General features: G+C 36.5%; 1 protein-coding gene across 9 annotated transcripts in view; it reads left to right on the forward strand.

Moving 5' to 3' along the window:
* Positions 1-27,661, forward strand: part of ARHGAP21 (Rho GTPase activating protein 21) — a 187,917-nt gene that overhangs the window by 109,280 nt on the left and 50,976 nt on the right. For all 9 annotated transcript variants that reach the window (XM_066232789.1, XM_066232796.1, XM_066232798.1 and 6 more), the window contains exons 5-7: positions 6,582-6,674; positions 8,559-8,637; positions 11,200-11,254. In XM_066232789.1, the coding sequence (XP_066088886.1) occupies positions 6,582-6,674; positions 8,559-8,637; positions 11,200-11,254 (227 nt within the window). The remainder of the gene's footprint in view (positions 1-6,581; positions 6,675-8,558; positions 8,638-11,199; positions 11,255-27,661) is intronic.

The raw sequence follows: 27,661 nt of genomic DNA on the forward strand, positions 1-27,661 counted from the left end.
TGACAAAATCCAGGGCCTAGAGATGAATCGCCTGGCTTTAGACCCCACCCCTTTGAGGGTGGGCGGAGGGCCTGCCAGCTACTGGGATGCTTTCAGTACAGTCTGACTGTCCTACCTTCTGTTCTTTAGCGTTCTTTCTTTGGTCTATCTTCCGGGGCTTCCGCATAATATGACAGTGGAGGTTGTACACCCCTGCAGCCAGTATGTATCAGGCACTTGCCATGTGATGAGTCCCTGACCCTGAGTGTCCCCCATCTGCACGTAAGCCTTCTGAGGCTCATCACCAGACTAGCATAGTATGGAACATTTATTAAATATCTACTTGTATTTGACATTATGTAAGCATTTTAATGGATTATTTTAATATAGCAAGCTTGGGAGGTAGGAATAAATCATTTGTCTAAAACCACTTGGAGATAGGATTGTCCAATAAAATACAGGAGGCCCAATTAAATTTGAATTTCTGATAGACAACTAATAATTTTTAATCCAAACATGTACCAGATATTACGGAATCTGGAAATCCTACTTGGAAAATAATGGTAGAGCTGAGATTTTAAACCACGGAGTCTGGTCATAGGGCCCACCCTCTCACCTGCTGCTGCGTTAGGCTTGGTGAGGAGACTAAACATCGTGTTCCACCTGGGCATCCACCCAGCATTTGGATGGCAGCTACTACCTATATATTATTATTTTTACTCAAGTTATTTTTTTCTCCAACAGATTATACTTATAATGTAAAAGTATGGTGTGCTTTCTGATTTCAAAGTCTAATATTCAACTTCTGGTAAATTCTTGTATACTTTTTTTGTCTAAAGTTTAAGTTTTCCCTAATTATACATTAAATAGCATAAAATGAGACTTTTCAGTACTTGGTCAGGTTAGCCATTCTTGTCCTTGTTTAAGATCATTGTGTTTTTACTTCCTTTTCTCAAATATAGAAAGCTTTAATGACATGTGGCTGTAAAGTGAAGCATTTTCCTTTTCTTTTGATAAGATCAAGGAAATGACACATGGATAAGGCAGTTAACATGTCCTATGTGTTCCCAGAAAATGGAAAACTTCTAAGAGTGACTTAAAGGAGGCTTTTCCTGAGAACTGCCAGGGGAGCCCTGTGACTTGGCTGTGTGACCATGCAGAGAAGCATGGAGTCCTTTTCATGGGGGACTGCCGGAGTTTGGGATCAGGCTTTTAGTTTTGCATATTTAGAACCGGCTTACAGAAAATGAAGAGATAGAAAAACACACAATTTATATTTGATACCACTGATTTCCTGTTCAGCAGAAGTGCAGACAGCAAATGTTAAAAAGAAGTCACTGTTCAAATTACTGAGCCAAGTGTTCACTCAAGGCTTGCCATCAAAGAATATAGACTTGGAAGAGAAGCGTATTTCTTAGTGAAGCTGCCTGTAATTGAGGGATCTCTATGGAAGTTTTTCTGTTGTCCAGAAGGAGTTGGTTGGGTAATACTTAGGTGGTAATGGCCAGTCAGAAGTTTGGAACAAGTCCAGAAAGGAAAGCCCAGAAGCAAGAATCAAAGGTATAACTCTCAGCAGAGATAACAGGACTTGCTACAGGACTGGCCTATTTTTTCAGTCTATTCCATGTGTTTTTACTGTACTCAGGTGTTTCCAGGCATAGCGTATTGAGAGATTTGTCAGTGGCAAAGTGCCATTTTTTAAATACAATCAGTCATTGCAAAATTAGTATTTCCTTTATAGAAATTAAAACTAAATTATTTTGGACTACCATCTATTCTGTATAAGTGAAATTTTCTACCAAAATTTTCTTTTTTTTTTTTTTAATTATAATTTTATTTTTTTAATGGGGCGACATCAATAAATCAGGTTACATATATTCAAAGATCAACAAGTCCAGGTTATCTCGTCTTTCAATTATGTTGCATACCCATCACCCAAAGTCAGATTGTCCTCTGTCACCTTCTATCTAGTTTTCTTTGTGCCCCTCCCCCTCCCCCTTTCCCTCTCCCTTTCCCCCCTCCCCCCGTAACCACCACACTCTTATCAATGTCTCTTAGTTTCACTTTTATGTCCCACCTACGTATGGAATAATGCAGTTCCTGTTTTTTTCTGATTTACTTATTTCACTTCGTATAATGTTATCAAGATCCCACCATTTTGCTGTAAATGATCCGATGTCATCATTTCTTATGGCTGAGTAGTATTCCATAGTGTATATGTGCCACATCTTCTTTATCCAGTCGTCTATTGACAGGCTTTTTGATTGTTTCCATGTCCTGGCCACTGTGAACAATGCTGCAGTAAACATGGGCTGCATGTGTCTTTACGTATCAATGTTTCTGAGTTTTTGGGGTATATACCCAGTAGAGGGATTGCTGGGTCATAAAAAATGGGAAGAGGACATGAACAGACACTTCTCCCAGGAGGAAGTACAAATGGCCAACAGATATATGAAAAGATGCTCATCTTCTTTAGTTATTAGAGAAATGCAAATCAAAACGGCAATGAGATACCACCTCACACCTGTTAGATTAGCTATTATTAACAAGACAGGTAATAGCAAATGTTGGAGAGGCTGTGGAGAAAAAGGAACCCTCATACACTGTTGGTGGGAATGTAAAGTAGTACAACCATTATGGAAGAAAGTATGGTGGTTCCTCAAAAAACTGAAAATAGAACTACCAAAATTTTCAAAAGTCACTACATTGCTACTCAGCCCAACTTTTTATTATTTTGTAGAATTTTATTAATGGTCACTGACATTTTATATTTCTAAATATAATTATTGTATTACCACCTTTGGGACAGAGTAGACCACAGAGTAGACAGTAATAAGAAAAATTTTTCTTCTCTTTTATTATATAAATCTTTTCATGCCTGATCAGTGATGGGGCTGTGAATAAAGTGTTGACCCAGAATGCTGCGGTTGCAAGTTCAGAATCCTGAGGTCGCTGGTTCTAAGTGCAGGCTTGTCAGTATGGTGTCGCTGGCTTCAGTGGGGGATTTGTTCATATGATCCCAAAGCTCGCCAGCTTGAGCCCAAAGGACACTGACTCAGCCCTGGTAAGAAGCTCAGTGTACAACTGAAGTGTTGCAACTACGAGTTGATGCTTCTCTCTCTCTCTCTCTCTCTCTCCAAAAAAAAAAAAAAATCTTTTCATGAAAGCAATGACTTGATAGAACACTTACCCCTCAAATCTTTAGTCAAGAGAAAATAGATAGTTTTCCTAATGCCAGCTGTTGTACAGATTAAGTTGGCCACAGAGACCTAGCCTGATTACCAGTTTGATTGGAATTACCATATTTCCCCATGTATAAGATGCACCTTTTCCCCAGAAAACTTGGGGTCTAAAAACTGGGTGCATCTTATAAGTGGTTGTATATTTTTTACTTGCATTTCCTGCTTTTTTGACAGTGATGAGTTGTATGAATTTTATGATGACTAAAACTTGAGTTCGATAACTTTATGTACTACATTTATTTTTTCAAATTTTGGGCCCCCAAATTAAGGTGCGTCTTATACATGGGAGCACCTTATACATGGGGAAATACGGTTAAGTATTTGCATCCTTTCGGATTAATGGTAAGTGAACTGTCTATTGTATTCAGTAAAGCTTGAGAAATGAATAAGTAGTTCAGTGCCTTTGGAAGCAGCAGGGAGCCCCATGTTTGGATTCCAGCCTGGGTTCAAATCCTTGCTCTCTCTCTCTCTTCAATTAGTCAGTCTGTTTCACCCTCAGTACCGTGGTGATACTCGGATCATAAAGCCCATCTTAAACAATTGTGAATAATTACTTATGGAATGCCTGCTCTGTGTCAGGTGTATGGTAGGTGTCATGGATATCAGGAAACGTGACAAAATCCCTGCTCTTCATTTTAGTGGGAGAGACAACCACTAACGTGTCAGTAAATAAAAATGTACTGTATTCCCCCATGTATAAGACACATCATTTTCCAATAAATTTGGGGTCTAAAATCTGGGTGGGTCTTATATATACAGTAGTTGTAGATTTTTTTACTTGCATTTTCTGCTTTTTCATGCGGATGAGTTGTATGAATTTGATGATGACTAAAACTTGAGTTCAATAACTTTATGTAATACATTTTTTTTTCAAATTTCGGGCCCCAACATTAAGGTGTGTCTTATACATCTGAGCGTCTTATACATCTGAGCGTCTTATACATGGGGAAATATGGTAAGGTAGGTAGTGAGCGATAACTTCTAGGAAGGGAAGTAAAGCCTGGTGTATAACAGAGAAATTCCCACAGCTCTTTAAAGAAAACATTTCAAAGTATAGCAAACAAATGGTCTCCATCTTGATTCACCAATTACCACATTACTGTGTTTGCTTTATCCATGTGTGTGTCTGGGTGTGTGGGTATCTTGTTTTATTTTTTTTCCCCAAACCATTTGAAAATTAAAAATTAAGATGCAGATCTAATTAGTCCTGAAGTACTTCAAGAATTAGGACATTCTTCTATGTAGTAGGGATTTAATTGATATTAGTTCTCTTTTCCTCCTAAACCTTATGGAGAAAGCAGTCATGGATGTCTGTCACAGCTGTCATAGCTACTCAGAACTGACAAAAAAGATTCACAATATTTTCCTGTCATAGAGAGAAGGCTGTATAAAGTTTCTTTAGGAAGCTATTCAATATGTATTTAATGTAGATTCACAGTATTTTGCAAGTGTGTTTTTATAACTCATCAAAATATTCATTCTTGAGAACATAAAAACATGGCATTCATCCTTTAAGGACTAAGCAAGGAAGAGTAGGAATATACATGCAGTGAGGACTTACTCCAGTTACGTACTATGCCGAATGCATTCACATGCTGTCTCATTTAGTCGTCAGGGAAATCCTTGAGGAGTTAAAAAACAGAATAATTATAGAAGAAAAACTAATAATTTCTTTAAGTAAAAAAAAGTTTACTTAATTGCAGCTGGACTATCAAGTGCCAAAGCCGGGATTTGATTCCCCGTTTACTGGCTCCTAAAACAAGCAATTTGCACTAAAGCCTGTTGCTTTTTTAGTAGTTGAGTTAGCCATTCACTAATTAGAAGGATTCTTTCAGAGTAAATATGTAAGGGGAGCTATTGATCAATATTCCTTGCCTGATCAATGGTGGTGCAGTGAGTAGAGTGTGGATCTGGGATGCTGAGGACCCAGGTTCAAAACCGCGAGGTTTTCAGCTCTCGAGCACGGGCTCATCCCGCTTGAGTGCAGGCTCTCTAGCTGGAGTGTGGGATCATGGACATGACCCCATGGTCACTGCCTTGAGTCCAAGGTTGCTGATTTGAGCCCCCAAGGTTGCTGGTTTAAGCCTCCTGGTCAGGCATGTATATGAGAAGCAATCAGTGAACAACTAAAGTGATATAACTATGAGAGGATGCTTCTCATCTCTCTCTTTTCATGTCGCTCTGCCCCCCCCCCCCCTCCAATATTCCTTTACTGGTAAACTTCTTTTGAGCCATCTTTGTGATACACTATGATAAAAATTCAGCTTCATGTGGCAACTTTTATGAATTCTTTATATTTGATACATAATCATTTTCTGCCCAGCATTGCTCTTTGACAAGTATGATTCTATTATTCCATGCATGTATCTGTTACATTCTTCTTTAAGGTCAGGGCTGGGGTTCTTACACTGGAGTGTGCTTCACAGCCACCTCAGAGCTTCTGACTCAGTAGACCTGGGTGGGGTCCACAAACTTGCATTTCTAACTCAGTGCCTGGTAAAACTAATGCTGCTGGTCTGGGGACCACTCTTCAAAAACCACTAACTTTTTGTACCCCCACAGTACTTACCACAATGCCTATCATTTGGCCAAAATGTTCTCTTATCTGTAAATTTTCCTTGGCTTCTATTTTACTGAGACTGTTTGCTATTCTTAAATGTTAGTGTGTGTACGGAGCATCTAGAAAACATGTTGGCACAGCAGATTTCTGATGGGCCCTGAAACATTGGTTTTTAGCGATCACTTTAGATGTGATGGCATATGGTTTGTGGACAGCAGTTTGTAAAATGCTTGACTTACCTAGTTGATCATATGTTCCTCACTGTTGGGGCTATATGTTTTCCATACTGTAGTGCCATTTGTTTTTATGTCTCTCCTACCAAAATCCCCAAAAGGGAAGGACTGTGTCTTACTCATTGTTATAACTTAAAGCTTAGCACAATGCAGTGTTAAAAAGTGGTAGAGTGAATACTACCTTTGTAATCTAACTAGGTGACCTTGGAGAATTTACTTAATGTCTCTGAGCCTCGGTCTTCTCTATTTATACAGTGGCAATAAGTAACACTTGCTGTGGACATTACCTCTCAGCTATGTGCAATATTTAGTGTAGTAATTTACGTACAGAATGTACCTAGTAAATGGAAACCATTACTGTTGTTGTCTTATGGAAGAAACATAATAAATGTTTGAATTAATGAAAACCCCTAACTTATGATTGCAGCATCCAAATGCAGGGTATATGTTTAATACTTCATTCAAAATCTTTACTTTATTATTTCAGTTAAATGTCATTTTACATTTTGGTATTTTAATAAAATATTGTAAAGTAAAATTATGCCTTGGGCTTTTTGTTTCCCACAGGAAAACAGAGAAACCGCTTGGAGCCAATGGACACCATATTTGTTAAACAGGTTAAAGAAGGGGGCCCTGCTTATGAAGCTGGGTTGTGCACAGGTGCTGATATTTCTTCTTTAGATAAGGCCTTTCCATTGCTTTTTACTTCATTTTTTCTTCTATATTTCATCTTCATATTTTTGCTTAGCTGTCCTTTTGTATGTTTCTTCCTTTCTCTTCACATCTATTATTGCTATATTTTGAGACCTAATTGGTTATGACTCTTGTTACCCAAATGGATGGGTTTGAAGAAATACCTTAATACAGATTATAAGTTGTGGGCAGGTTAGGTTGTCAGCTAGAGAATGGACTCTTGGAGGTCCTTTCAAAGAGCCTAGTTGGCACACATTCCATTTGACAAATGATTACAAAATAGGAAGATATTTGTTTTTTTTGTTTTTGTTTTTTATAGAGACAGAGAGAGGGATAGACAGGGACAGACAGACAGGAACGGAGAGATGAGAAACATCAATCATTAGTTTTTTGTTGCGCATTGCGACACCTTAGTTGTTCATTGATTGCTTTCTCATATATGCCTTGACCATGGGCCTTCAGCAGACCGAGTAACCCATTGCTCGAGCCAGCGACCTTGGGGCCAAGCTAGTGAGCTTTGCTCAAACCAGATGAGCCCGTGCTCAAGCTGGCAACCTCGGGGTCTCGAACCTGGGTCCTTGGCATCCTAGTCCGACGCTCTATCCACTGCGCCACCGCCTGGTCTGGCGAGAAAGATATTTGTTGATGGACATCATTGAAATCATCTTGGATCTCCAAGTTCTGAAAGTACCTGATCTGAATCAGTTTGTACCACAAACAGTAGCTTAAATCTCTAATGCAATGCAAGCCTAGCCTCATCTTTTAGGTACTAGTGGCTGTATAGTCTGATAGCTCTTTGTTCTAAAATACTTTGTGATTTGTAATTTTAATAAAAGCTAAGTAGAGATTTCATTTAGATTAGTGCACACTCTAAAATAGTTATTTTCTCCTATTATTAAACGTAAAATAATTTAAAATGAATATTACTGAAAAACTATCTTTTATTGCCTTTTGAATAAAATGTCTTTTTAGCAACAAATACATTGTCTTTTCAGCTACAGGTTATCAAATATCAGTAGTGAGTATCATTGCTAAGATTTATTAGGATGCACTGTTATCTACCTTTATTACCTGCCTTAATTATCTTTTTCATCATACTTAAAGTAAGCTTAATTTTAATATCATTAATGTGTATAATGTGCATGTCAATTTACATGCGGGATTCCATTTCCTAGAATGTATCATGTATCACATCCTAAGCCTCCCAAGGTTGACAATATGAAATGCAGATATTCTGATACACACACAAGGCATTTTCTTCTCTTCCTCTTGTACCTATCCTTTCTCTTCCCATTGTTTCCTTTCTACTCTTTTTTTTGAGTAATCCAAATGTCTATTTCCCCATTAAAATGTTGAAAAGTTAATGTGTATAAAATCAAAATCATATTTGTACTTGTATTTAAGTTCTGTAATACAGTACTAATAATAAACTCAGGAAACAGAGAGACTACAAGAAAATCCACTGGACTAGACTTAGAGGACACTGAAGTACTAACACAATCAACTTTTTAATTCTAATAAACAGTGTTTGTCTATCATAAATGAGAAGATAAACAGGAAAAGTACAACTCAGAAAATAGCTGATGGGCCTAAATAGTACAGTAGAGCTGTGATCACTTAGTGACCATACCTTTTGAGGTATCTAAATTCATATTGACTGAACTATTGTTTAAAACATGGATATATTGCATAAGAAGCTGGATATATTAAAATTCAGATTAATTTTTATGGGAAATACCTTTAAAAACTATGAACAAGGATACATTAAAAAAATAAATGTTATTTAAGACATATTTCAGAAGTGACTTCTTTAGCAGTTCGCTCATGTGACTTTTTTACTGTTCTTTGAAGGTGACCGAATTATTAAAGTCAATGGAGAAAGTGTTATTGGAAAGACCTATTCCCAAGTAATTGCTTTAATTCAAAACAGGTAAGACTCTTGAAATATGATTCATTTTGGCCAATGTTGGGTTTTATAATTCAACAGAGCAAGTAGATTCGATACAACATTGTACTTCTGTAGGGAATAGGTGTGATGTGGAGAACACACACTTGAGCATTCCCAGGGAGAAACTTCTGAGGGGAACTTGGCCGGTAGCTTTGCTTTGACAAATTTGACAAATTTGTGATTAAAATTCTTTAGAGTCTAAGAGGTACACACTTGAGATTTTCTGTGAGTTTCCCACTTTTATTTGAAGTTACAAATGTTCATTTGTTTATAATATATAAATAAATGTGTACATAATTTATTTTAAAACCTCTTACTAAGATAACTTATTTTTAAGTAGGTTATTAAATAATATTCTTGGTTCATATTTATTGATTTGTTTTAACCATGACAGCAAGAAATTCTCTTTTATTTGTCTGCCTACAAGGATAGAATTTTGAGTTTTAAAAGTAAGTAAATATTTGTAGAGTGACTATCTTTTGGGCCTGAAAGAAAATTTAGTCCTATTCTCTGTCTACCACATACCTAGAAATTTTTTTTTAATTACTGATAAGGAAACTGAAAGCTAAAGAGGTTACCATATTGAATTTCTGTCGGGAATAGGCATAAATCTGAGGTCCAGTTTCTAGATCATCACTGTTGAAGAGGTTCTTCCCAGATTCAGATATAGTAACCTTTGAATTATATATTGCCTTATATTATTCATATCTACCAGTCTGTGATTAAATTGAAGTTTTTTTATTTTATGGAGATGTATATCAAGCTCCTCTATGTCTAAAGCAGTTCATGTCATAATCTGTTATTTACACAAATGTACTGATATGTTGTCATTCTTACAATTAGATAATATGATCATGATTTATTAATCTCAGAGTATTCTTACTGTTTTAATATATAATAAGATTCTTAGAAAGAGCAAATCTTAAATCTAGTCTGCAGTGTTGGATTCAGCCTGTTTCTTACAGTGATACTAATTGTACTTAAAGTGTCGAGGAGGCTTAGGGACTGATAAAACATTTAAAGTTTCTCCAGAGGCTGTAGGAAGATCCACCCCAAATTTCTGTTCTTTAGAATAATTTAGATTATTGTAAATATACCAGTATATTTTGTTAGCCTGTAATTTGAGGACTTTGTGTATTTGTTAAAAGTAGTATTTTCCAACTGACCATAACTTATCTTTGTTTCTTCATTCACATTATTATTATTTTTGCTATTGGGGCAATTCATCTTTCAGATGAAATGACATTCTTAATTTTTCAACCAATATAGTGATTTAAAAACTAGAGTAATACCTTTTTTCATGATCTTATTATTTTTTTTAAATTGTGTTTCTTTTGTCTGCAGTTAGTAGCAAATGAATAATGAAACACTAAGCCATTGAAATTCTACTGTGTATTAATGTAAAAAATGTGTCATTGCAGAAGAATTTATCTAAATATCAATATGTATTATCTACCAACTCTAAATATTGAAATATAAGTACCTACATATTTTACTAGTTACATTTATTTGAAGCTGTAGTTCTTCTTGGTTTTCTACTCTCTTGGCATTTATGAATCCTCTCAAATAAGAGTTCACATCTATCAAAAAGAGACACCAATAACTTAATACATTTTGTTTTTGTTGTTTGTTTGTTTGTTTGAATGTTTTTTTAAATCCCTCGATTGTATTGGGGAAAATTCTTTCTGATATTGTTAGGTTAGATATTGAAGCGCTTAATGGGAACGCAGCACCACTATCCTTGCCTTACATCTAATGCAGTTCTGCTCACAGCACCCTTTCTAATGTAGAGAAACTAACTTTGAACAGGAACTTCAGTACCAAAATAAAGAGAGACTTTCAGTGTCCTGATAAAGCTCTAAAATTAAAAACCCTAGAGAAGAAAGCAAAAACAGTATAGTAGTTGAAATGCTATATAGTTTGTAAAAAATAAGTTGTGATGAACTCTGATTTCCTTCACCTCTGAGGCCAAAAGGGAATATTTCAAAATGAGAATGCTTAATATTGCTTAAATATTGAATAGTTAAATGGGAGGGCTCTTTGATTATTTTTATGTTAAACAGACTTTTAACTTGGTAGAATATGTGCTAAAAATGTGATTTGTTCTATTACTTGAAGTAAAATAATAAATTATATACTGATAAATTTTGTTCTAGGACTATTTAAATAAGTAATATACATTGTTTCTAAATGAAATTATGTTTTAAATTATAAAGAAGTCTTGATTGTTAATGAATAGCTGAAACATGGTAGGGTGATCTCTTTCATACATAATTAGTATACTATATCATAACTATATATTATAATATACATAAATTATATAAGTTATATATTATATGTATTATAATATGTAATTATATAGATATGACTTTATTTTATTTTCACTTTAATGATTTGAATATGAAAAGTAAAGATTTTTATAAACTAGAACTTAAAACTCTTATGCAATTTAAGAAATAGCTTCTGAGTTTACTATTTTTCCTTTGTATTTTTCTTGTACATTCTCACCTTCCTAAAACAGTATTTGTATGTATTCAATTTCAGTGATACAACATTAGAACTTAGTGTTATGCCAAAAGATGAAGACATTCTCCAAGTGGTAAGTTTTATTTGTTCAGCTATGAATTGTTTTTTAGTCATGAGTGTTAGCAAAAATGTTTTAGATTTTAATAAGGAGGTTGATTGAATTAAAAATAATTCTAGAGAAAAACCAACTCTAGTTCAATAGCAGAGTCAGGAATTCTCTATATTTTACAAAGAAAAAGAAAAATACCATTGTTAATATTTTGCAGTTAAGTAGCATGAATATGTGTTATTGATTCCACAGTGAACTCTTCCTCCTGTTGTCATTTGCAGTGAGACCCCTAGAGGTTAGCCCAGTGTTGCTTTCTAGGTAGTCAGTCGTTTGACCAAAAGCCAAAACACAGGGTTCAAACATATATCTCCAGGAATTAGAATCAATTATTTTTTAAAATGAGGAATTTTATGAAAGCTATTTCTTAATTTTCCAAAAGTACTGCTATTTGTAAATTAACTTAGCAATTAGTTTTGTTTAACAGTATTAATTCACCTTATTAGTAATATTTGCAGTAAGTGCAATGGAGAACTTAAGGGAAACATATATGAAGATCTTAGAGAGGAAGTGAAACTATATTATTGAAAACTTTAACCTTTATGCCCTGGCCGGTTAGCTCAGTGGCAGAGCGTCGGTCTGGTGTGCGGGAGTCCCGGGTTCGATTTGCGGCCAGGGCACACAGGAGAAGCGCCCATCTGCTTCTCCACCCCTCCCCCTCTCCTTCCTCTCTGTCTCTCTCTTCCCATCCCGCAGCCAAGGCTCCATTGGAGCAAAGTTGGCCTGGGCGCTGAGGATGGCTCTGTGGCCTCTGCCTCAGGCGCTAGAATGGATCTGGTTGCGGCAGAGCGACGCCCCAGATGGGCAGAGCATCGCCTCCTGGTGGGCATGTCGGGTGGATCCCGGTCAGGTGCATGCGGGAGTCTGTCTGACTGCTTCCCGGTTTCCAACTTAAGAAAAATACAAAAAAAGAAAAAGAAAAAAAGAAAACTTTAGCATTTAGTTTAAAACATTTTTTTCTTATTTTTTAGAAAGAAAATAAATGGAATACTTACCTCCTTTTAGTAAGCTCAAATATTACTTAAAATGATTATAAAATATATAAATTTCATTTAAGGAACTAATACTTTTCCCCAATTAACTTTGCAGTTCTGTAGAATAAAACAACATGAGTAAAACCATTTAAGTTATACACTAAAAGCTAACAATTAGATTAGGAAATGGCAGTGGCTGTTACTGTTTTGTTTTTTTTAATTCCTTTTAGTAAGTAGTTGAATTTTTTCTTATTCAAGAAAAGTAGGGGCCTGATCAGGCAGTGGCGCAGTGGATAGAGCGTCGGACTGGGATGCGGAGGACCCAGGTTCGAGACCCTGAGCTCGCCAGATTGAGCGCGGGCTCTTCTGGTTTGAGCAAGGCTCACCAGCTTGGACCCAAGGTCACTGGCTCGAGCAAGGGGTCACTCGGTCTACTGAAGGCCCACAGTCAAGGCACATATGGGAAAGCAATCAGTGAACAACTAAGGTGTCGCAATGCGCAACGAAAAACTAATGATTGATGCTTCTCATCTCTTTGTTCCTGTCTGTTCCTTTCTATCCCTCTCTCTGTCTCTGAAAAAAAAAAGAAAAGTAGGGAACTTATGGACTCTTTGTGGTGAGAATGGAAATGGTGAAGTAATATTTCTCATTTGTAAGGCATTAGTTTGAACTTAGACCAACAAAACTCCTAGATAATCTTCTGAAAACATTTATTTTTACAAAAATGTCACCAAAGCTGATCCTATTGATTCATCTTACTCACTGATATTTAAATGTAATTAACTGAAACCCAGAGCTCAGCCTTGTGATATAAAGTGTGTGATTTTATTTGGCAATGGCTTTTTACCAATTACAGATTACCCATTTTAAGACACAGGTTTGTAAGGGTTGGGGCCTCAGCAAGGAAGGTGCAGCTCTCCAAGGTAATGTTCCTAGGCAGGAAGAGATAGTAGTTGAGTTCCAACCTTGATCATTCAGCAGGGTGGTAGAGTAGCAGACAGAACCACTGAAGGCAATGGAAGTCACTAGGTTAGTAATAAGGAGGGGACTTCTCTAGTGCTTCCCTTCAAAGGACTAGGAAATGATAGCTGGATGGTAGGGAAAGGTTTGCCTTGAGTCCTCCTTGCAGTCTGAGGGCTCAGAGGCAATGCACTTCCAAAGCAGAACTGTTTTTTCATCTTCAATTGATGCTTTCTTTGCTGAAGTGAAGGTGCTGGTTGCAGGCGGATTGAACCTGTGTGCATTTCACAGAAAGGCGGGCTTTGCACTGAATGGGGCAGGAAGCCTGCAGGGAGTACCTTAGCCTGCTGCATAGCAGTGGAGGAATACTTTCCTAATGATGATATCAGTGGGAAAGCAGCGTAATTAGTCTGTCTTTTTACCTTACATTTAAGATAAATACATTTTAAATAAAAGTAAAATACAAAGTGTTGCGAACAAAGGGGAAAACTGGTTCACTAACATGAGTACACAGATCTTCAAGGTTCATCAGTACAGAGTTCTTATAACACAAAATTTCTTTTTAAAGCACGTTATTTCAATTATAAGGAATTAAAAACTAACACCCATAATGATAAAAGAAAACCTTACTTCAAAGCCTGGCCTTTATCCCCATTGCAGTGTACTATATATTCATTAGAAAACTGAAGGAGTATATTTAGTTAGTGTATATCATGCATTGTCCCATTAAGGACAATTTCTTTTCTGCATAAATGTTTATAGCTGAAAGCGTCATTTTTAATAGTTATTATAAATCACATAAAAGAATCTGGCATTTAAAAAAAACACAGGCACAGATACTTCTAACAGATTCTAGAGCTAACAAATTTTCTAAGGGTCCTTCAGAAGTATTTGTGTTGGTTTTAAATCTGATACCCAAAACATGATTTTCACGTGAGGTTGAATACTCATTGTAAAAAAATAAATAAATAGGCCCTGGCCGGTTGGCTCAGTGGTAGAGCATTGGCCTGGTGTGCGGGAGTCCCGAGTTCGATTCCCGGCCAGGGCACACAGGAGAAGAGCCTATCTGCTTCTCCACCCCTCCCCCTCTCCTTCCTCTCTGTCTCTCTCTTCCCCTCCCGCATCCAAGGCTCCATTGGAGCAAAGTTGGCCCGGGTGCTGAGGATGGCTCTGTGGCCTCTGCCTCAGGCGCTAGAATGGCTCTGGGTGCAACAGAACAACGCCCCAGATGGGCAGAGCATCGCCCCCTGGTGGGCGTGCCGGGTGGATCCCGGTCAGGCACATGTCTGACTGCCTCCCCGTTTCCAACTAAAGAAAAATACAAAAAATAATAAATAAATCAATAAATAAACAGGAACATTTTTACAGCCACAGTATGACTTGCTTACCAATGGGAAGAAAGCCAGTCATAGTTTGTGTAGGTTTGCTTGGGCAACGGCAGGTTGGTGTCCGTGCAGTTTTGTTCCTGAAATGATATATGGAAACATGTTGTTCTAGAGACGCTCCGTTCATCTTTGAGAGGGAACAGAAAAATGTCATTTGGTTTAAAGCTTGACTCATACAAGGACAGGTGTATAATAATTTCATAATTTACAGATGGAATGTTGAAACAAGAACACACAATGCAATATACAGGTGATGCATTATACTGTACACCTGAAACCTATATAGTTGTATTAACCAATGTCACCCCAATAAATTCAATAAAATTTTTTTAAAAGGAAACATAAGAAGTAAAATTAAGAATACTTTATTATGTTATTTACTAGTGCTATTCATAGTGCTCCTATACTCAGCCTCATTTTGTAAACCAACATATATTTTCTAGGTTAATGATATATGATAACTAGGATTACATTCATGTTATTCACTTTGACAGTATTTTATAGTGCTATTTTAGACTGTTATGTCCTGGTTCATATTTGTAAGGTATTACTACAAAATAAAAAGCATTTTCTGTTTTATTAAAAAAAAATATCAAAATGGATTTGTTACTTTCTCAAATGTCTCTGTGTGAGTGAACAGCCACCACCCATCAAATGATCTGAACAGTGATGCTGGCTAAATAAAGTACTTATGTGAGTAGACCGGTGATAGGAGAACTCAATCTGGACATTCTTTTCAGTGGATGTCTCAAGGTTTTGTCACATTTTAATTTTTGGCTTAAAAATTAAATTTCAAGTTGTTCAGTTCTTATAGCTGTGGAGATTCTTGGGTGTGTCTAGTGTTTGACAAGGGCATTTTGAGCCTACTTGGTGTTGGTCTGGGTGAAACATCTTTTCTATTATAATAGGACAGAAAGTGATGGCACTAGGACTTGAACCCAGGCTGGTTAGAAACTAAAGCCTGACCTCTAAACTAAACCACTGCCATTGGATACCGATGGGGTGTTAGGGTGGCTAACTATGGTCACACTGCTAGTTAGTTCAGAGCTGTTCTCCTTACATCTCTGGGCTCTGAGTCCCGTGCTATTTGTGCCAAGGCATGAAGATGTGATCTAAATTGAAAAAATATAATTTAACCCAGTTTTTCCTTAAAGTTATTAGAACTATGTATGGTGTCTGGCAGGCACTGGAAATATCATGGAGGAAGAACACTTTGTAAAATATATGACTGTCCAACCATGGTGCTGTACACCTGAAATTAATACAAAATAACAATGAATGTAAACTCTAATTGGAAAAAAAAAGAATTACTTTCAAAATAATCACTTAATATGTATTTTTATTTATTTTTTATTTAGTGACAGGAGGGGAGGCAGAGACAGACTATGTTCCTGGACAAGGATCCACCTGGCAAGCCCACTAGGGGACGATGCTCTGCCCATCTGGGGCCCTTGTTTTGTTGCAACTGGAGCCATTTTTTTTTAGCACCTGAGGTGGAGGTCATGGAGCCATCCTCAGAGCATGGGGCAAACTTGCTCCATTCGAGCCATAACTGCAGAAGGGGAGAGGAAGAGAGAGAGAAAAATAGAGAGAAAAGCAAAGGTAGGGGTGGAGAAGCAGATGGGTGATTCTCCTGTGTGCCCTGGCTGGGAATTGAACCCAGGAATTGAATCCACACACCAGACTGACACTCTACCATTGGACCAACAGGCTAGGGCCTTCATTTAATATGTTTTATAAACAGTAGAATATTCTATTTAAAAATAAGATATCCATTTCTCAAGTGTGGATCAAGGTGGTCCTGCAAAGAATAAGAGTAACAGGAGAAGGAATTCTGGAGGGACTTGTTTAGCAAATGTGTAGCAGTTATTTTGTTGTTGTTGTTGAAATCATTTTTTACAGAATATAAGCATAGTACATGCTTGCTAGAAAAGTTTCAAATAATTTAGAACGGTGTAAAGTATCCATACCATCCCCTTCTCCCACACCCCACTGTGGCATGGTTGGCATATATTTACTACATAGACAGGTTGTTCTTTTGCTTTGATCACAGGTAATGACATTAACTTACTGTCAGCTGTAAAGTAAAATGGTAGGCAGGAATTTGCATCTTACCAGCTTATGTATCTATCCTGCAAGGTTTTCTATTGTTTGTTTTTACCATTTACTGGATAATATAAGTATCGTAGGTATGGAAATAGTGATGTTGATACAACTCTCCTAAAACTGATTTAAAAGACTGTTAGGCACTGTACATGTAATAAAGATCAGGTTATTAATATTAAATAATACATTTTTATTAATTAAAACATTGGTATGTCAGATCATGCTATCTCAACAAAAGACTTGGTACTTTTTTTTTTTTAATTTAATGCAGTGACATTGATAAATCAGGGTACATATTTTGAGAGAAAACATCTCCAGATTATTTTGACTTTTGATTGTGCTGTATACCCCTCACCCAAAGTCAAATTGTCTTCTGTCACCTTCTATCTGGTTTTCTTTGTGCCCCTCCTCTCCCCCACTCCCTCTCTCCTTCCTCGCCCCCTCCCCCCTCCCCTCACCCTCCACCCCCGTTGCCATCACATTCTTGTTCATGTCTCTGCGTCTCATTTTTATGTCCCATCTATGTATGGATTCATATAGTTCTTAGTTTTTTCTGATTTACTTATTTCACTCCGTATAATGTTATCAAGGTCCATCCATGTTATTGTAAATGATCCAATGTCATCATTTCTTATGGCTGAGTAGTATTCCATAGTATATATGTACCAAAGCTTTTTAATCCACTTGTCCTCTGACGGACACTTGGGTTGTTTCCAGATCTTCGCTATTGTGAACAATGCTGCCACAAACATGGGGGTGCATTTCTCCTTTTGGAGCCGTTCTATGGTGTTCTTGGGGTATATTCCTAAAAGTGGGATAGCTGGGTCAAAAGACAGTTCGATTTTCAATTTTTTGAGGAATCTCCATACTGTTTTCCACAGTGGCTGCACCAGTCTGCATTCCCACCAGTAGTGCAGGAGGGTCCCCTTTTCTCCACATCCTCGCCAGCACTTATTCTCTGTTGTTTTGTTGATGAGCGCCATTCTGGTTGGTGTGAGGTGATATCTCACTGTGGTTTTAATTTGCATTTCTTTAATGATTAGTGATCTTGAGCATTTTTTCATATGCCTATTGGCCATCTGTATGTCCTCTTTGGAGAAGTGTCTATTCATTTCCTTTGCCCATTTTTGGATTGGATATTTTGTCTTCCTGGTATTAAGTTTTACAAGTTCTTTATAAATTTTGGTTATTAACCCCTTATCAGATGCAATGTCAAATATATTCTCCCATTGTGTAGTTTGTCTTTTTATTCTGTTCTTATTGTCTTTAGCTGTGCAGAAGCTTTTTAGTTTGATATAGTCCCATTTGTTTATCCTGTCTTTTATTTCACTTCCCCATGGAGATAAATCAGCAAATATATTGCTCTCCGAGAGATATCGGAGAGCTTACTGTCTATGTTTTCTTCTAAGATGCTTATGGTTTCACGGCCTACATTTAAGTCTTTTATCCATTTTGAGTTGATTTTTGTGAGTGGTGTAAGCCGGTGATCTAGTTTCAGTTTTTGCAGGTAGCTGTCCAATTTTCCTAACACCATTTGTTAAAGAGGCTGTCTTTACTCCATTGTATTTCCTTACCTCCTTTGTCAAATATCAGTTGTCCATAGAGCTGTAGGTTTATTTCTGGGTTCTCTATTCTGTTCCATTGATCTGTATGCCTATTTTTATGCCAGTACCAGGCTGTTTTGTGTACAATGGCCTTGTAGTATAACTTGATATCAGGAAGTGTGATACCTCCCACTTTATTCTTCTTTTTTAAGATTGCTGAGGCTATTCGTGTTCTTTTTTGGTTCCAAATAAATTTTTGTAATATGTGATCTATATCTTTGAAGTATGTCATTGGTATTTTAATTGGTATTGCATTGAATTTATAGATTGCTTTGGGTAATATAGACATTTTAATGATGTTTATTCTTCCTAACCATGAGCATGGTATATGCTTCTACTTGTTTGTATCTTCCTTGATTTCTTTATCAATGCTTTGTAATTTTCTGAGTACAAGTCTTTAGTCTCCTTGGTTAAGTTTACTCCTAGGTACTTTTATTTTTTTGGTTGTAATAGTGAAGGGGATTGTTTCCTTAATTTCTCTTTCTGACTATTCATTATTGGCGTAAAAAAATTCCTCTGATTTCTGAGTATTGATTATATCCTGCCACTTTGCTGAATTCATTTATCAGGTCCAGTAGTTTTTTGACTGAGACTTTAGGGTTTTCTATATACAATACCATATCATCTGCAAATAATGATAGTTTTACTTCTTCTTTTCCAACTTGAATGCCTTTTATTTCTTCTTTTTGTCTGATTGCTGTGGCCAGGACTTCCATAACTATGTAGAATAAGAATAGTGAAAGGGGCACCCCTGCCTTGTTCCTGATTTTAAGGAGATTGCTTTTAATTTTTGCCCATTGAGTATGATGTTGGCCGTGGGTTTCTCATAGATGGCTTTTATCATGTTGAGGTATGTTCCCTGTATTCCCACTTTACTGAGAGATTTGATCATGAATGGGTGCTGGATTTTATCAAATGCTTTTTCTGCATCTATTGAAATTATCATGTGGTTTTTCTCCTTCCTTTTGTTTATGTGATGAATCACATTGATTGATTTACGAATATTGTACCAGCCTTGCCTCCCCAGAATAAATCCCACTTGATCATGGTGTATGATTTTTTTCATATATTTTTGGATCCGGTTTGCTAATATTTTGTTGAGGATTTTATCATCTATATTCATCAGAGATATTGGCCTATAATTTTCTTTCTTTGTGTTGTCTTTGCCTGATTTTGGAATCAGAATTATGCTCGCCTCATAAAAAAAGCTTGGAAGTCTTCCTTCCACTTGATTTTTTGAAATAGTTTGAGAAGGATAGGAGTTAGTTCTTCTTTGAATATTTGATAGAATTCAGTTGTGAAGCCATCAGGCCCCGGACTTTGCTTTGTTGGGAGTTTTTTGATAACTGTTTTGATCTCATTTGGTGTAATTAGTCTGTTTAGGTTTTCTGATTCTTCCACATTGATTTTTGGAAGATTGTATGTTTCAAGGAATTTGTCCATTTTATCTAGGTTGTCTAGTTTTTTGGCATACAGTTCTTCATAGTATTTTCTTACAATATTTTGTATTTCTCTTGTGTCAGTTGTTATTTCTCCACTCTCAATTCTAATTTTATTTATTTTAGTCCTCTCTCTTTTTTTCTTGGTGATTCTAGTTAGAAGTTCATCAATCTTGTTTACCTTTTCAAAGAACCAGCTCCTAGTTTCATTGATCCTCTGTATTGTTTCTTTAGCCTCTATGTCATTTATTTCTGCTCTGATCTTTATTATTTCCTTCCTTCTACTACATTTTGGCTTTACTTGCTGTTCTTTTTCTAGTTCTTTTAGATGCAGGGTTAGGTTGTTTATTTGAGCTTTTTCTAAAAGCTTCTTAAAGTGTGCCTGTAGTGCTATGAACTTCCCTCTCAGTACTGCTTTTGCTGTGTCCCATAAATTTCGAGTTGTTGTATGCTCATTGTCATTCGTTTCTAGGAATTTTTTTATTTCTTCTTTGATCTCATTCTTAATCCATTTGTTATTTAACAGCCTGCTATTTAGTTTCCATGTGTTTGAGAATATTTGAGCTTTTCTATTGTGGTTCATTTTTAGTTTCATGCCGTTGTGATCGGAGAAAGTGCTTGATATGATTTCAGTCTTTTTAAATTTGTTGAGACCACTTTTGTGCCCTAACATGTGGTCTATCCTAGAGAATGTACCATGAGCACTTGAAAAGAATATATATTCTGCTGCTTTAGGGTGAAAGGTTCTGAAGATATCTATTAAATCGAGTGGATCTAATGTGTCCAATAAGTCTGCTGTTTCTTTGTTAATTTTCTTTCTTGAGGATCTATCTAGTGATGTTAGTGGGATATTGAAATCCCCACTATAGTATTGCTGTTGATCTCACCCTTTAAATCCATCAAAGTCTGCTTTATATATTTAGGTGTTCCTATATTAGGTGCATAGATATTTATAATAGTTATATCTTCCTGTTGGATTACTCCCTTTATCATTATGTAGTGGCCTTCTTTATCTCTTACTATATCCTTTGTTTTAAGGTCTAATTTGTCTGATATAAGTATTGCTACCCCAGCTTTTTTTTCATTTCCATTTGCATGAAATATTTTTTTTCATGCTTTTACCTTCAATCTATATGTATCTTTTGTTTTAAGGTGTGTCTCTTGTAGACAGCATATGTACGGGTCCTGTTTTCTTATCCACGCAGCTACCCTATGTCTTTTGATTGGATCATTTAATCTGTTTACATTTAAGGTTGTTATTGATATGTAGTTGTTTATTGCCATTTTATTCTTTAAAGCTGTATTCCTTTTTTGCTATATTCTTTTCCCACTTTGATCTGTTTACAACAGGCACCTTAACATTTCCTGTAGCATTGGTTTGGTTGTAATGAATTCCTTGAGTTGTTTTTTGTCTGGGAAGCTTTTTATTTATTTTTTATTTATTTTTTATTTATTTATTTTTTTTTGAAGCTTTTTATTTCTCCTTCAATTTTAAATGATAGCCTTGCTGGATAAAGTAGTCATGGTTGTAGGTTCTTGTTCTGCATTACTTTGAATATTTCTTGCCATTCCCTTCTGGCCTCAAGTGTTTCTGTTGAGAAGTTGGATGTCATTCTTATGGGGGCTTCTTTGTAGGTGATAAATTTTTTTTCTCTTGCAGCTTTTAATATTTTCTCTTTATCACTTAGCTTTGGTATTTTAATTATGATGTGTCTTGGTGTAGGTTTCTTTGGGTTTCTCTTTAATGGAGTCCTCTGTGCTTCTTGAACTTGTGAGAGTTTCTCCTGCATTAATTTAGGGAAGTTTTCAGCTATGATATGATTGAACAAAGTCTCTATCCCTTGTTCTTTTTCTTCTTCTTCAGGAACCCCTATGATGCGGATGTTATTTCTCTTCATGTTGTCACAGAGCTCTCTGAGTTTCCTCAGACTTTTTGAGTCTCTTTTCTTTTTTCTTCTCTGCTTTCATGCCTTCATTCCAGTTTTCCTCCAACTCGCTGATTTGATCCTCAGCTCTGTCTATCCTGTTTTTAATTCTTTACATTGTCGTCTTTATTTCTGATATTGTATTTGTCATCTCCGACTGATTCTTTTTTATACTTGCTATTTCTTTATTTAGGTGTTCATAATGACCATCCATTGTTGTTCTAAGATCCCTAATCATCCTTACAATCATTATTTTGAACTCAGCATCTGGAAGTTTGATTATTTCCATATCACTCAGTTTATCTCCTGAAGGTTTCTCTTGTGGTTTCATTTGGATTGCACTTTTTGTCTTTTCATTGTCTGTGTTTTGTTTGTAGAGTTGGTTGAGCCTAAGCTTGGTATTGTCTGCCTCCAGTTTTCAGTTGTGTTATTTCTAGGTCTTCTTGGGTTGGTATCAGCTATTATTTGTAATCTACTTTTGGATTTGGGCAGCTTTGAAGTCTTGATTTGTTTGTTTTCTTAACAGGTGATAGTCTTGTTTACTGATCTCAGCAGGGGGCTTCCTTGAAACTATATCCAGGAATGTGATGGGTGTAACCTGAGACTCTGAAGGCCTCTTTCACCAACTAATCTCTCTGGGGGCAGGGTGTTTTCTCAGCTTCAGTAGGGGGAGGTGTATCTCAGATCTCCATGGAGACCTGAGTTACTTCCCCTCCTCGTCACTTCTTGTTTTCAGCTGTGTCTTGTTGCATTGATTGGAGCTGGATAGATGTCTGGAGATCTCTGATCCAGAAGCAATTCAGTACTGTTTTGTGGGGAAGGATCAGTCCCTCCCCCAGCTATGGCCGCCTCCAGCACAGATGAGTCAGCTTTTTTTTTAGGTTATCTCCTGCATTCCTTAGCCCCTCACAGTCTGTCCCTCTCTCTTTCCTTTCCACTTGGGAGATAAGCTGGTCTTTTCAACACACCTCGCTACTGGTCGCCAGGCAAGTGGCTGTGAGCAGTATTTTCTGCTCTTTTCCCAGGAGTGAGATTCCCTCTTGGCTCTCACCCTCCCCCCCTCCCACTCCGTTCCTGTAAGCAGGGGAGATTCAGGCGCTCCCTACCAGGTTTGTTGTGGCTTCTTCTTTGCTCCTTGGTTTTTGAAAGCTGTTCTTGTAGTCCAGAGTTGGTTTTTCATGCTGATTTCTCCTAAATTGATTTGTATTCCAGTTTGGTGGTGAGAGCTGGGTGCCTGTGCATCCGCCTACTCCACTGCCATCTTCAGGTCTCAAGACTTGGTACTTTCTGACCAAGCACTCAAGGGAAAGTTTTCCACAGTCATAGCTAAGAGCTAGTATAGAGTTTTCAAATCTGTCCCCAGAATATAAAACCTTATCAATGTATTCCATGTTCACTTTAATGATTTGCATGTTGAAATGCATTTCAGATGATCCACCCAGTGTTTTCCCAAGCCCTGATGAATACTCTCCTTCTTGGAGTCTAATGCATTCCTTAGCAGATGGTTTGTTTTCTGGTGGAACACTTAAAAGCATTATGGGAGAAGAGGATTCCTTAAAATGCACATTGTCTATTCCTAATTTACTGGCATAAATTTATATGAAGCCAATTTGTGCCTGTACCATACCTCTCAGAATAGCCATAGAGGTTCCAGAATTACTTTGAGATATGTCCATGACCTACTTGGAACACACACTAATCTATAGTGGCATTAGGGCACTAATTTCCCCAGGGATATTAAATGCATGGTATTGGTTCCCAAACTTCATGAGAATAAGTTACTTTTTTTTTTTTTTTTTTTTTTTTTTAATAAATTTTTATTAATGGTAATGGGATGACATTAATAAATCAGGGTACATATATTCAAAGAAAACATGTCTAGGTTATTTTGTCATCAAAGTATGTTGCAAACCCCTCGCCCAAAGTCAGATTGTCCTCCGTCACCCTCTATCTAGTTCTCTGTGCCCCTCCCCCTCCCCCTAACTCTCTCCCTCCCTCTCTCCCATGTCCTCCCTCCCCCCCCCACCCTTGGTAACCACCACACTCTTGTCCATGTCTCTTAGTCTCATTTTTATGTTCCATCAATGTATGGAATCATGTAGTTCTTGTTTTTTTCTGATTTGCTTATTTCACTCCTTATAATGTTATCAAGATCCCACCATTTTGCTGTAAATGATCTGATGTCATCATTTCTTATGGCTGAGTAGTATTCCATAGTGTATATGTGCCACATCTTCTTTATCCAGTCTTCTATTGAAGGGCTTTTTGGTTGTTTCCATGTCTTGGCCACTGTGAACAGTGCTGCAATGAACATGGGGCTACATGTGTCTTCACGTATCAATGTTTCTGAGGTTTTGGGGTATATACCCAGTAGAGGGATTGCTGGGTCATAAGGTAGTTCTATTTGCAGTTTTTTGAGGAACCACCATACTTTCCTCCATAATGGTTGTACTACTTTACAGTCCCACCAACAGTGAATGAGGGTTCCTTTTTCTCCACAGCCTCTCCAACATTTGCTATTACCCGTCTTGTTGATAATAGCTAATCTAACAGGGGTGAGGTGGTATCTCATTGTAGTTTTGATTTGCATTTCTCTAATAACTAATGAAGCTGAGCATCTTTTCATATATCTGTTGGCCATTTGTATCTCTTCCTGGGAGAAGTGTCTGTTCATGTCCTCTTCCCATTTTTTTATTGGATTGCTTGTTTGTTTGTTGTTGAGTTTTATGAGTTCTTTGTAAATTTTGGATATTAGGCCCTTATCTGAGCTGTCGTTTGAAAATATCAGTTCCCATATAGTTGGCTGTCTGTTTATTTTGATATCAGTTTCTCTTGCTGAGCAAAAACTTTTAATTCTGATGTAGTCCCATTCATTTATCTTTGCCTTCACTTCTCTTGCCATTGGAGTCAAGTTCATAAAATGTTCTTTAAAACCCAGGTCCATGATTTTAGTACCTATGTCTTCTTCTATGTACTTTATTGTTTCAGGTCTTATATTTAGGTCTTTGATCCATTTTGAATTAATTTTAGTACACGGGGACAGGCTGTAGTCGAGTTTCATTCTTTTGCATGTGGCTTTCCAGTTTTCCCAACACCATTTGTTGAAGAGGCTTTCTTTTCTCCATTGTGTGTTGTTGGCCCCTTTATCAAAGATTATTTGACCATATATATGTGGTTTTATTTCTGGGCTTTCTATTCTGTTCCATTGGTCTGAGTGTCTATTTTTTTGCCAATACCATGCTGTTTTGATTATCGTGGCCCTATAATATAGTTTAAAGTCAGGTATTGTAATGCCCCCAGCTTCATTCTTTTTCCTTAGGATTGTTTTGGCTATTCGGGGTTTTTTATAGTTCCATATAAATCTGATGATTTTTTGTTCCATTTCTTTAAAAAATCTCATAGGGATTTTGATGGGAATTGCATTAAATTTGTATATTGCTTTGGGTAATATGGCCATTTTGATTATATTTATTCTTCCTATCCAAGAACAAGGAATATTTTTCCATCTCATTGTATCTTTTTCGATTTCCCTTAACAATGCTTTGTAATTTTCATTATATAGGTCCTTTACGTTCTTTGTTATGTTTATTCCTAGGTATTTTATTTTTTTTGTTGCAATCGTGAAGGGGATTATTTTTTTGAGTTCGTTTTCTAATATTTCATTGTTGGCATATAGAAAGGCTATGGACTTTTGTATGTTAATTTTGTATCCTGCGACCTTACTGTATTGGTATATTGTTTCTAATAATCTTTTTGTGGAGTCCTTCGGGTTTTCGATGTATAGGATCATATCATCAGCAAAAAGTGATAGCTTTACTTCTTCTTTTCCGATATGGATGCCTTTTATTTCTTTGTCTTGTCTGATTGCTCTGGCCAGAACTTGTAGCACCACGTTGAATAAGAGTGGAGAGAGTGGACAACCCTGTCTTGTTCCTGATTTAAGGTAGAAAGTCCTCAGTTTTATGCCGTTTAATAGGATGTTGGCTGATGGTTTATCATATATGGCCTTTATCATGTTGAGATATTTTCCTTCTATACCCATTTTGTTGAGAGTCTTAAACATAAAATTGTGTTGTATTTTATCAAAAGCCTTTTCTGCATCTATTGATAAGATCATGTGGTTTTTGTTCTTTGTTTTGTTGATATAAGGTGTATTACGTTAACCGTTTTGCGTATGTTGAACCATCCTTGAGATTCTGGGATGAATCCCACTTGATCATGATGTATTATTTTTTTAATATGTTGTTGTATTCGGTTTGCCAGTATTTTGTTTAGTATTTTAGCATCTGTATTCATTAGAGATATTGCTCTGTAGTTTTCTTTCTTTGTGCCATCCTTGCCAGGTTTTGGTATGAGGGTTATGTTGGCCTCATAAAATGTGTTTGGAAGTATTGCTTCTTCTTCAATTTTTTGGAAGACTTTGAGTAGAATAGGAACCAAGTCTTCTTTGAATGTTTGATAGAATTCACTAGTATAACCGTCTGGGCCTGGACTTTTATTTTTGGGGAGATTTTTAATAGTTTTTTCTATTTCCTCCCTGCTGATTGGTCTGTTTAGGCTTTCTGCTTCTTCATGACTCAGTCTAGGAAGGTTGTATTGTTCTAGGAATTTATCCATTTCTTCTAGGTTGTTGTATTTGGTGGCATATAATTTTTCATAGTATTCTACAATAATTCTTTGTATTTCTATGATGTCTGTGGTGATCTCTCCTCTTTCATTTTGGATTTTATTTATTTGAGTCCTGTGTCTTTTTTCCTTAGTGAGTCTTGCCAAGGGTTTGTCAATTTTGTTGATCTTTTCAAAGAACCAGCTCCTTGTTTTATTGATTTTTTCTATAGTTTTTCTGTTCTCTATTTCATTTATTTCTGCTCTGATTTTTATTATCTCCTTTCTTCGGCTGGTTTTGGGTTGTCTTTGTTCTTCTTTTTCTAGTTCCTTAAGGTGTGAAGTTAAGTGGTTTACTTCGGCTCTCTCTTGTTTGTTCATATAGGCCTGAAGTGATATGAACTTTCCTCTTATTACTGCTTTTGCTGCATCCCAGAGATTCTGATATGTCGTATTTTCATTTTCATTTGTCTGTATATATCTTTTGATTTCTGCACTTATTTCTTCTTTGACCCATTCATTTTTTAGAAGTATGTTGTTTAGTTTCCACATTTTTGTGGGTTTTCCCCCCTCTTTTTTGCAGTTGAATTCTAGTTTCAAGGCTTTATGATCAGAAAATATGCTTGGTACAATTTCAATTTTTCTAAATTTGCTGATATTGTCTTTGTGGCCCAACATATGGTCAATTCTTGAGAATGTTCCATGTACACTAGAGAAAAATGTATACTCTGTCGCTTTGGGATGAAGTGTCCTGTAGATGTCTATCATATCCAGGTGTTCTAGTATTTCGTTTAAGGCCACTATATCTTTATTGATTCTCTGTTTGGATGACCGATCTAGAGCCGTCAGTGGTGTATTGAGGTCTCCAAGTATGATTGTATTTTTGTTAGTTTTTGTTTTAAGGTCAATAAGTAGCTGTCTTATATATTTTGGTGCTCCTTGGTTTGGTGCATATATATTAAGGATTGTTATGTCTTCTTGATTCAACTTCCCCTTAATCATTATGAAATGACCATTTTTGTCTCTGAGTACTTTTTCTGTCTTGTAGTCAGCATTATTAGATATGAGTATTGCTACACCTGCTTTTTTTTGGGTGTTGTTTGCTTGGAGTATTGTTTTCCAGCCTTTCACTTTGAATTTGTTTTTATCCTTGTTGCTTAGATGTGTTTCTTGTAGGCAGCATATAGTTGGATTTTCTTTTTTAATCCATTCTGCTACTCTGTGTCTTTTTATTGGTATGTTTAATCCATTTACATTTAGTGTAATTATTGACACTTGTGGGTTCCCTACTGCCATTTTATAAATTGCTTTCTGTTAGTTTTGTATCTAGTTTGATTCTTCTCTTTTGTTTTTCTATCATTTGTTTTTGTTTGTTT

The sequence above is a fragment of the Saccopteryx bilineata genome, chromosome 5, assembly GCF_036850765.1.
Source record: "Saccopteryx bilineata isolate mSacBil1 chromosome 5, mSacBil1_pri_phased_curated, whole genome shotgun sequence".
NCBI lineage: Eukaryota > Metazoa > Chordata > Mammalia > Chiroptera > Emballonuridae > Saccopteryx > Saccopteryx bilineata.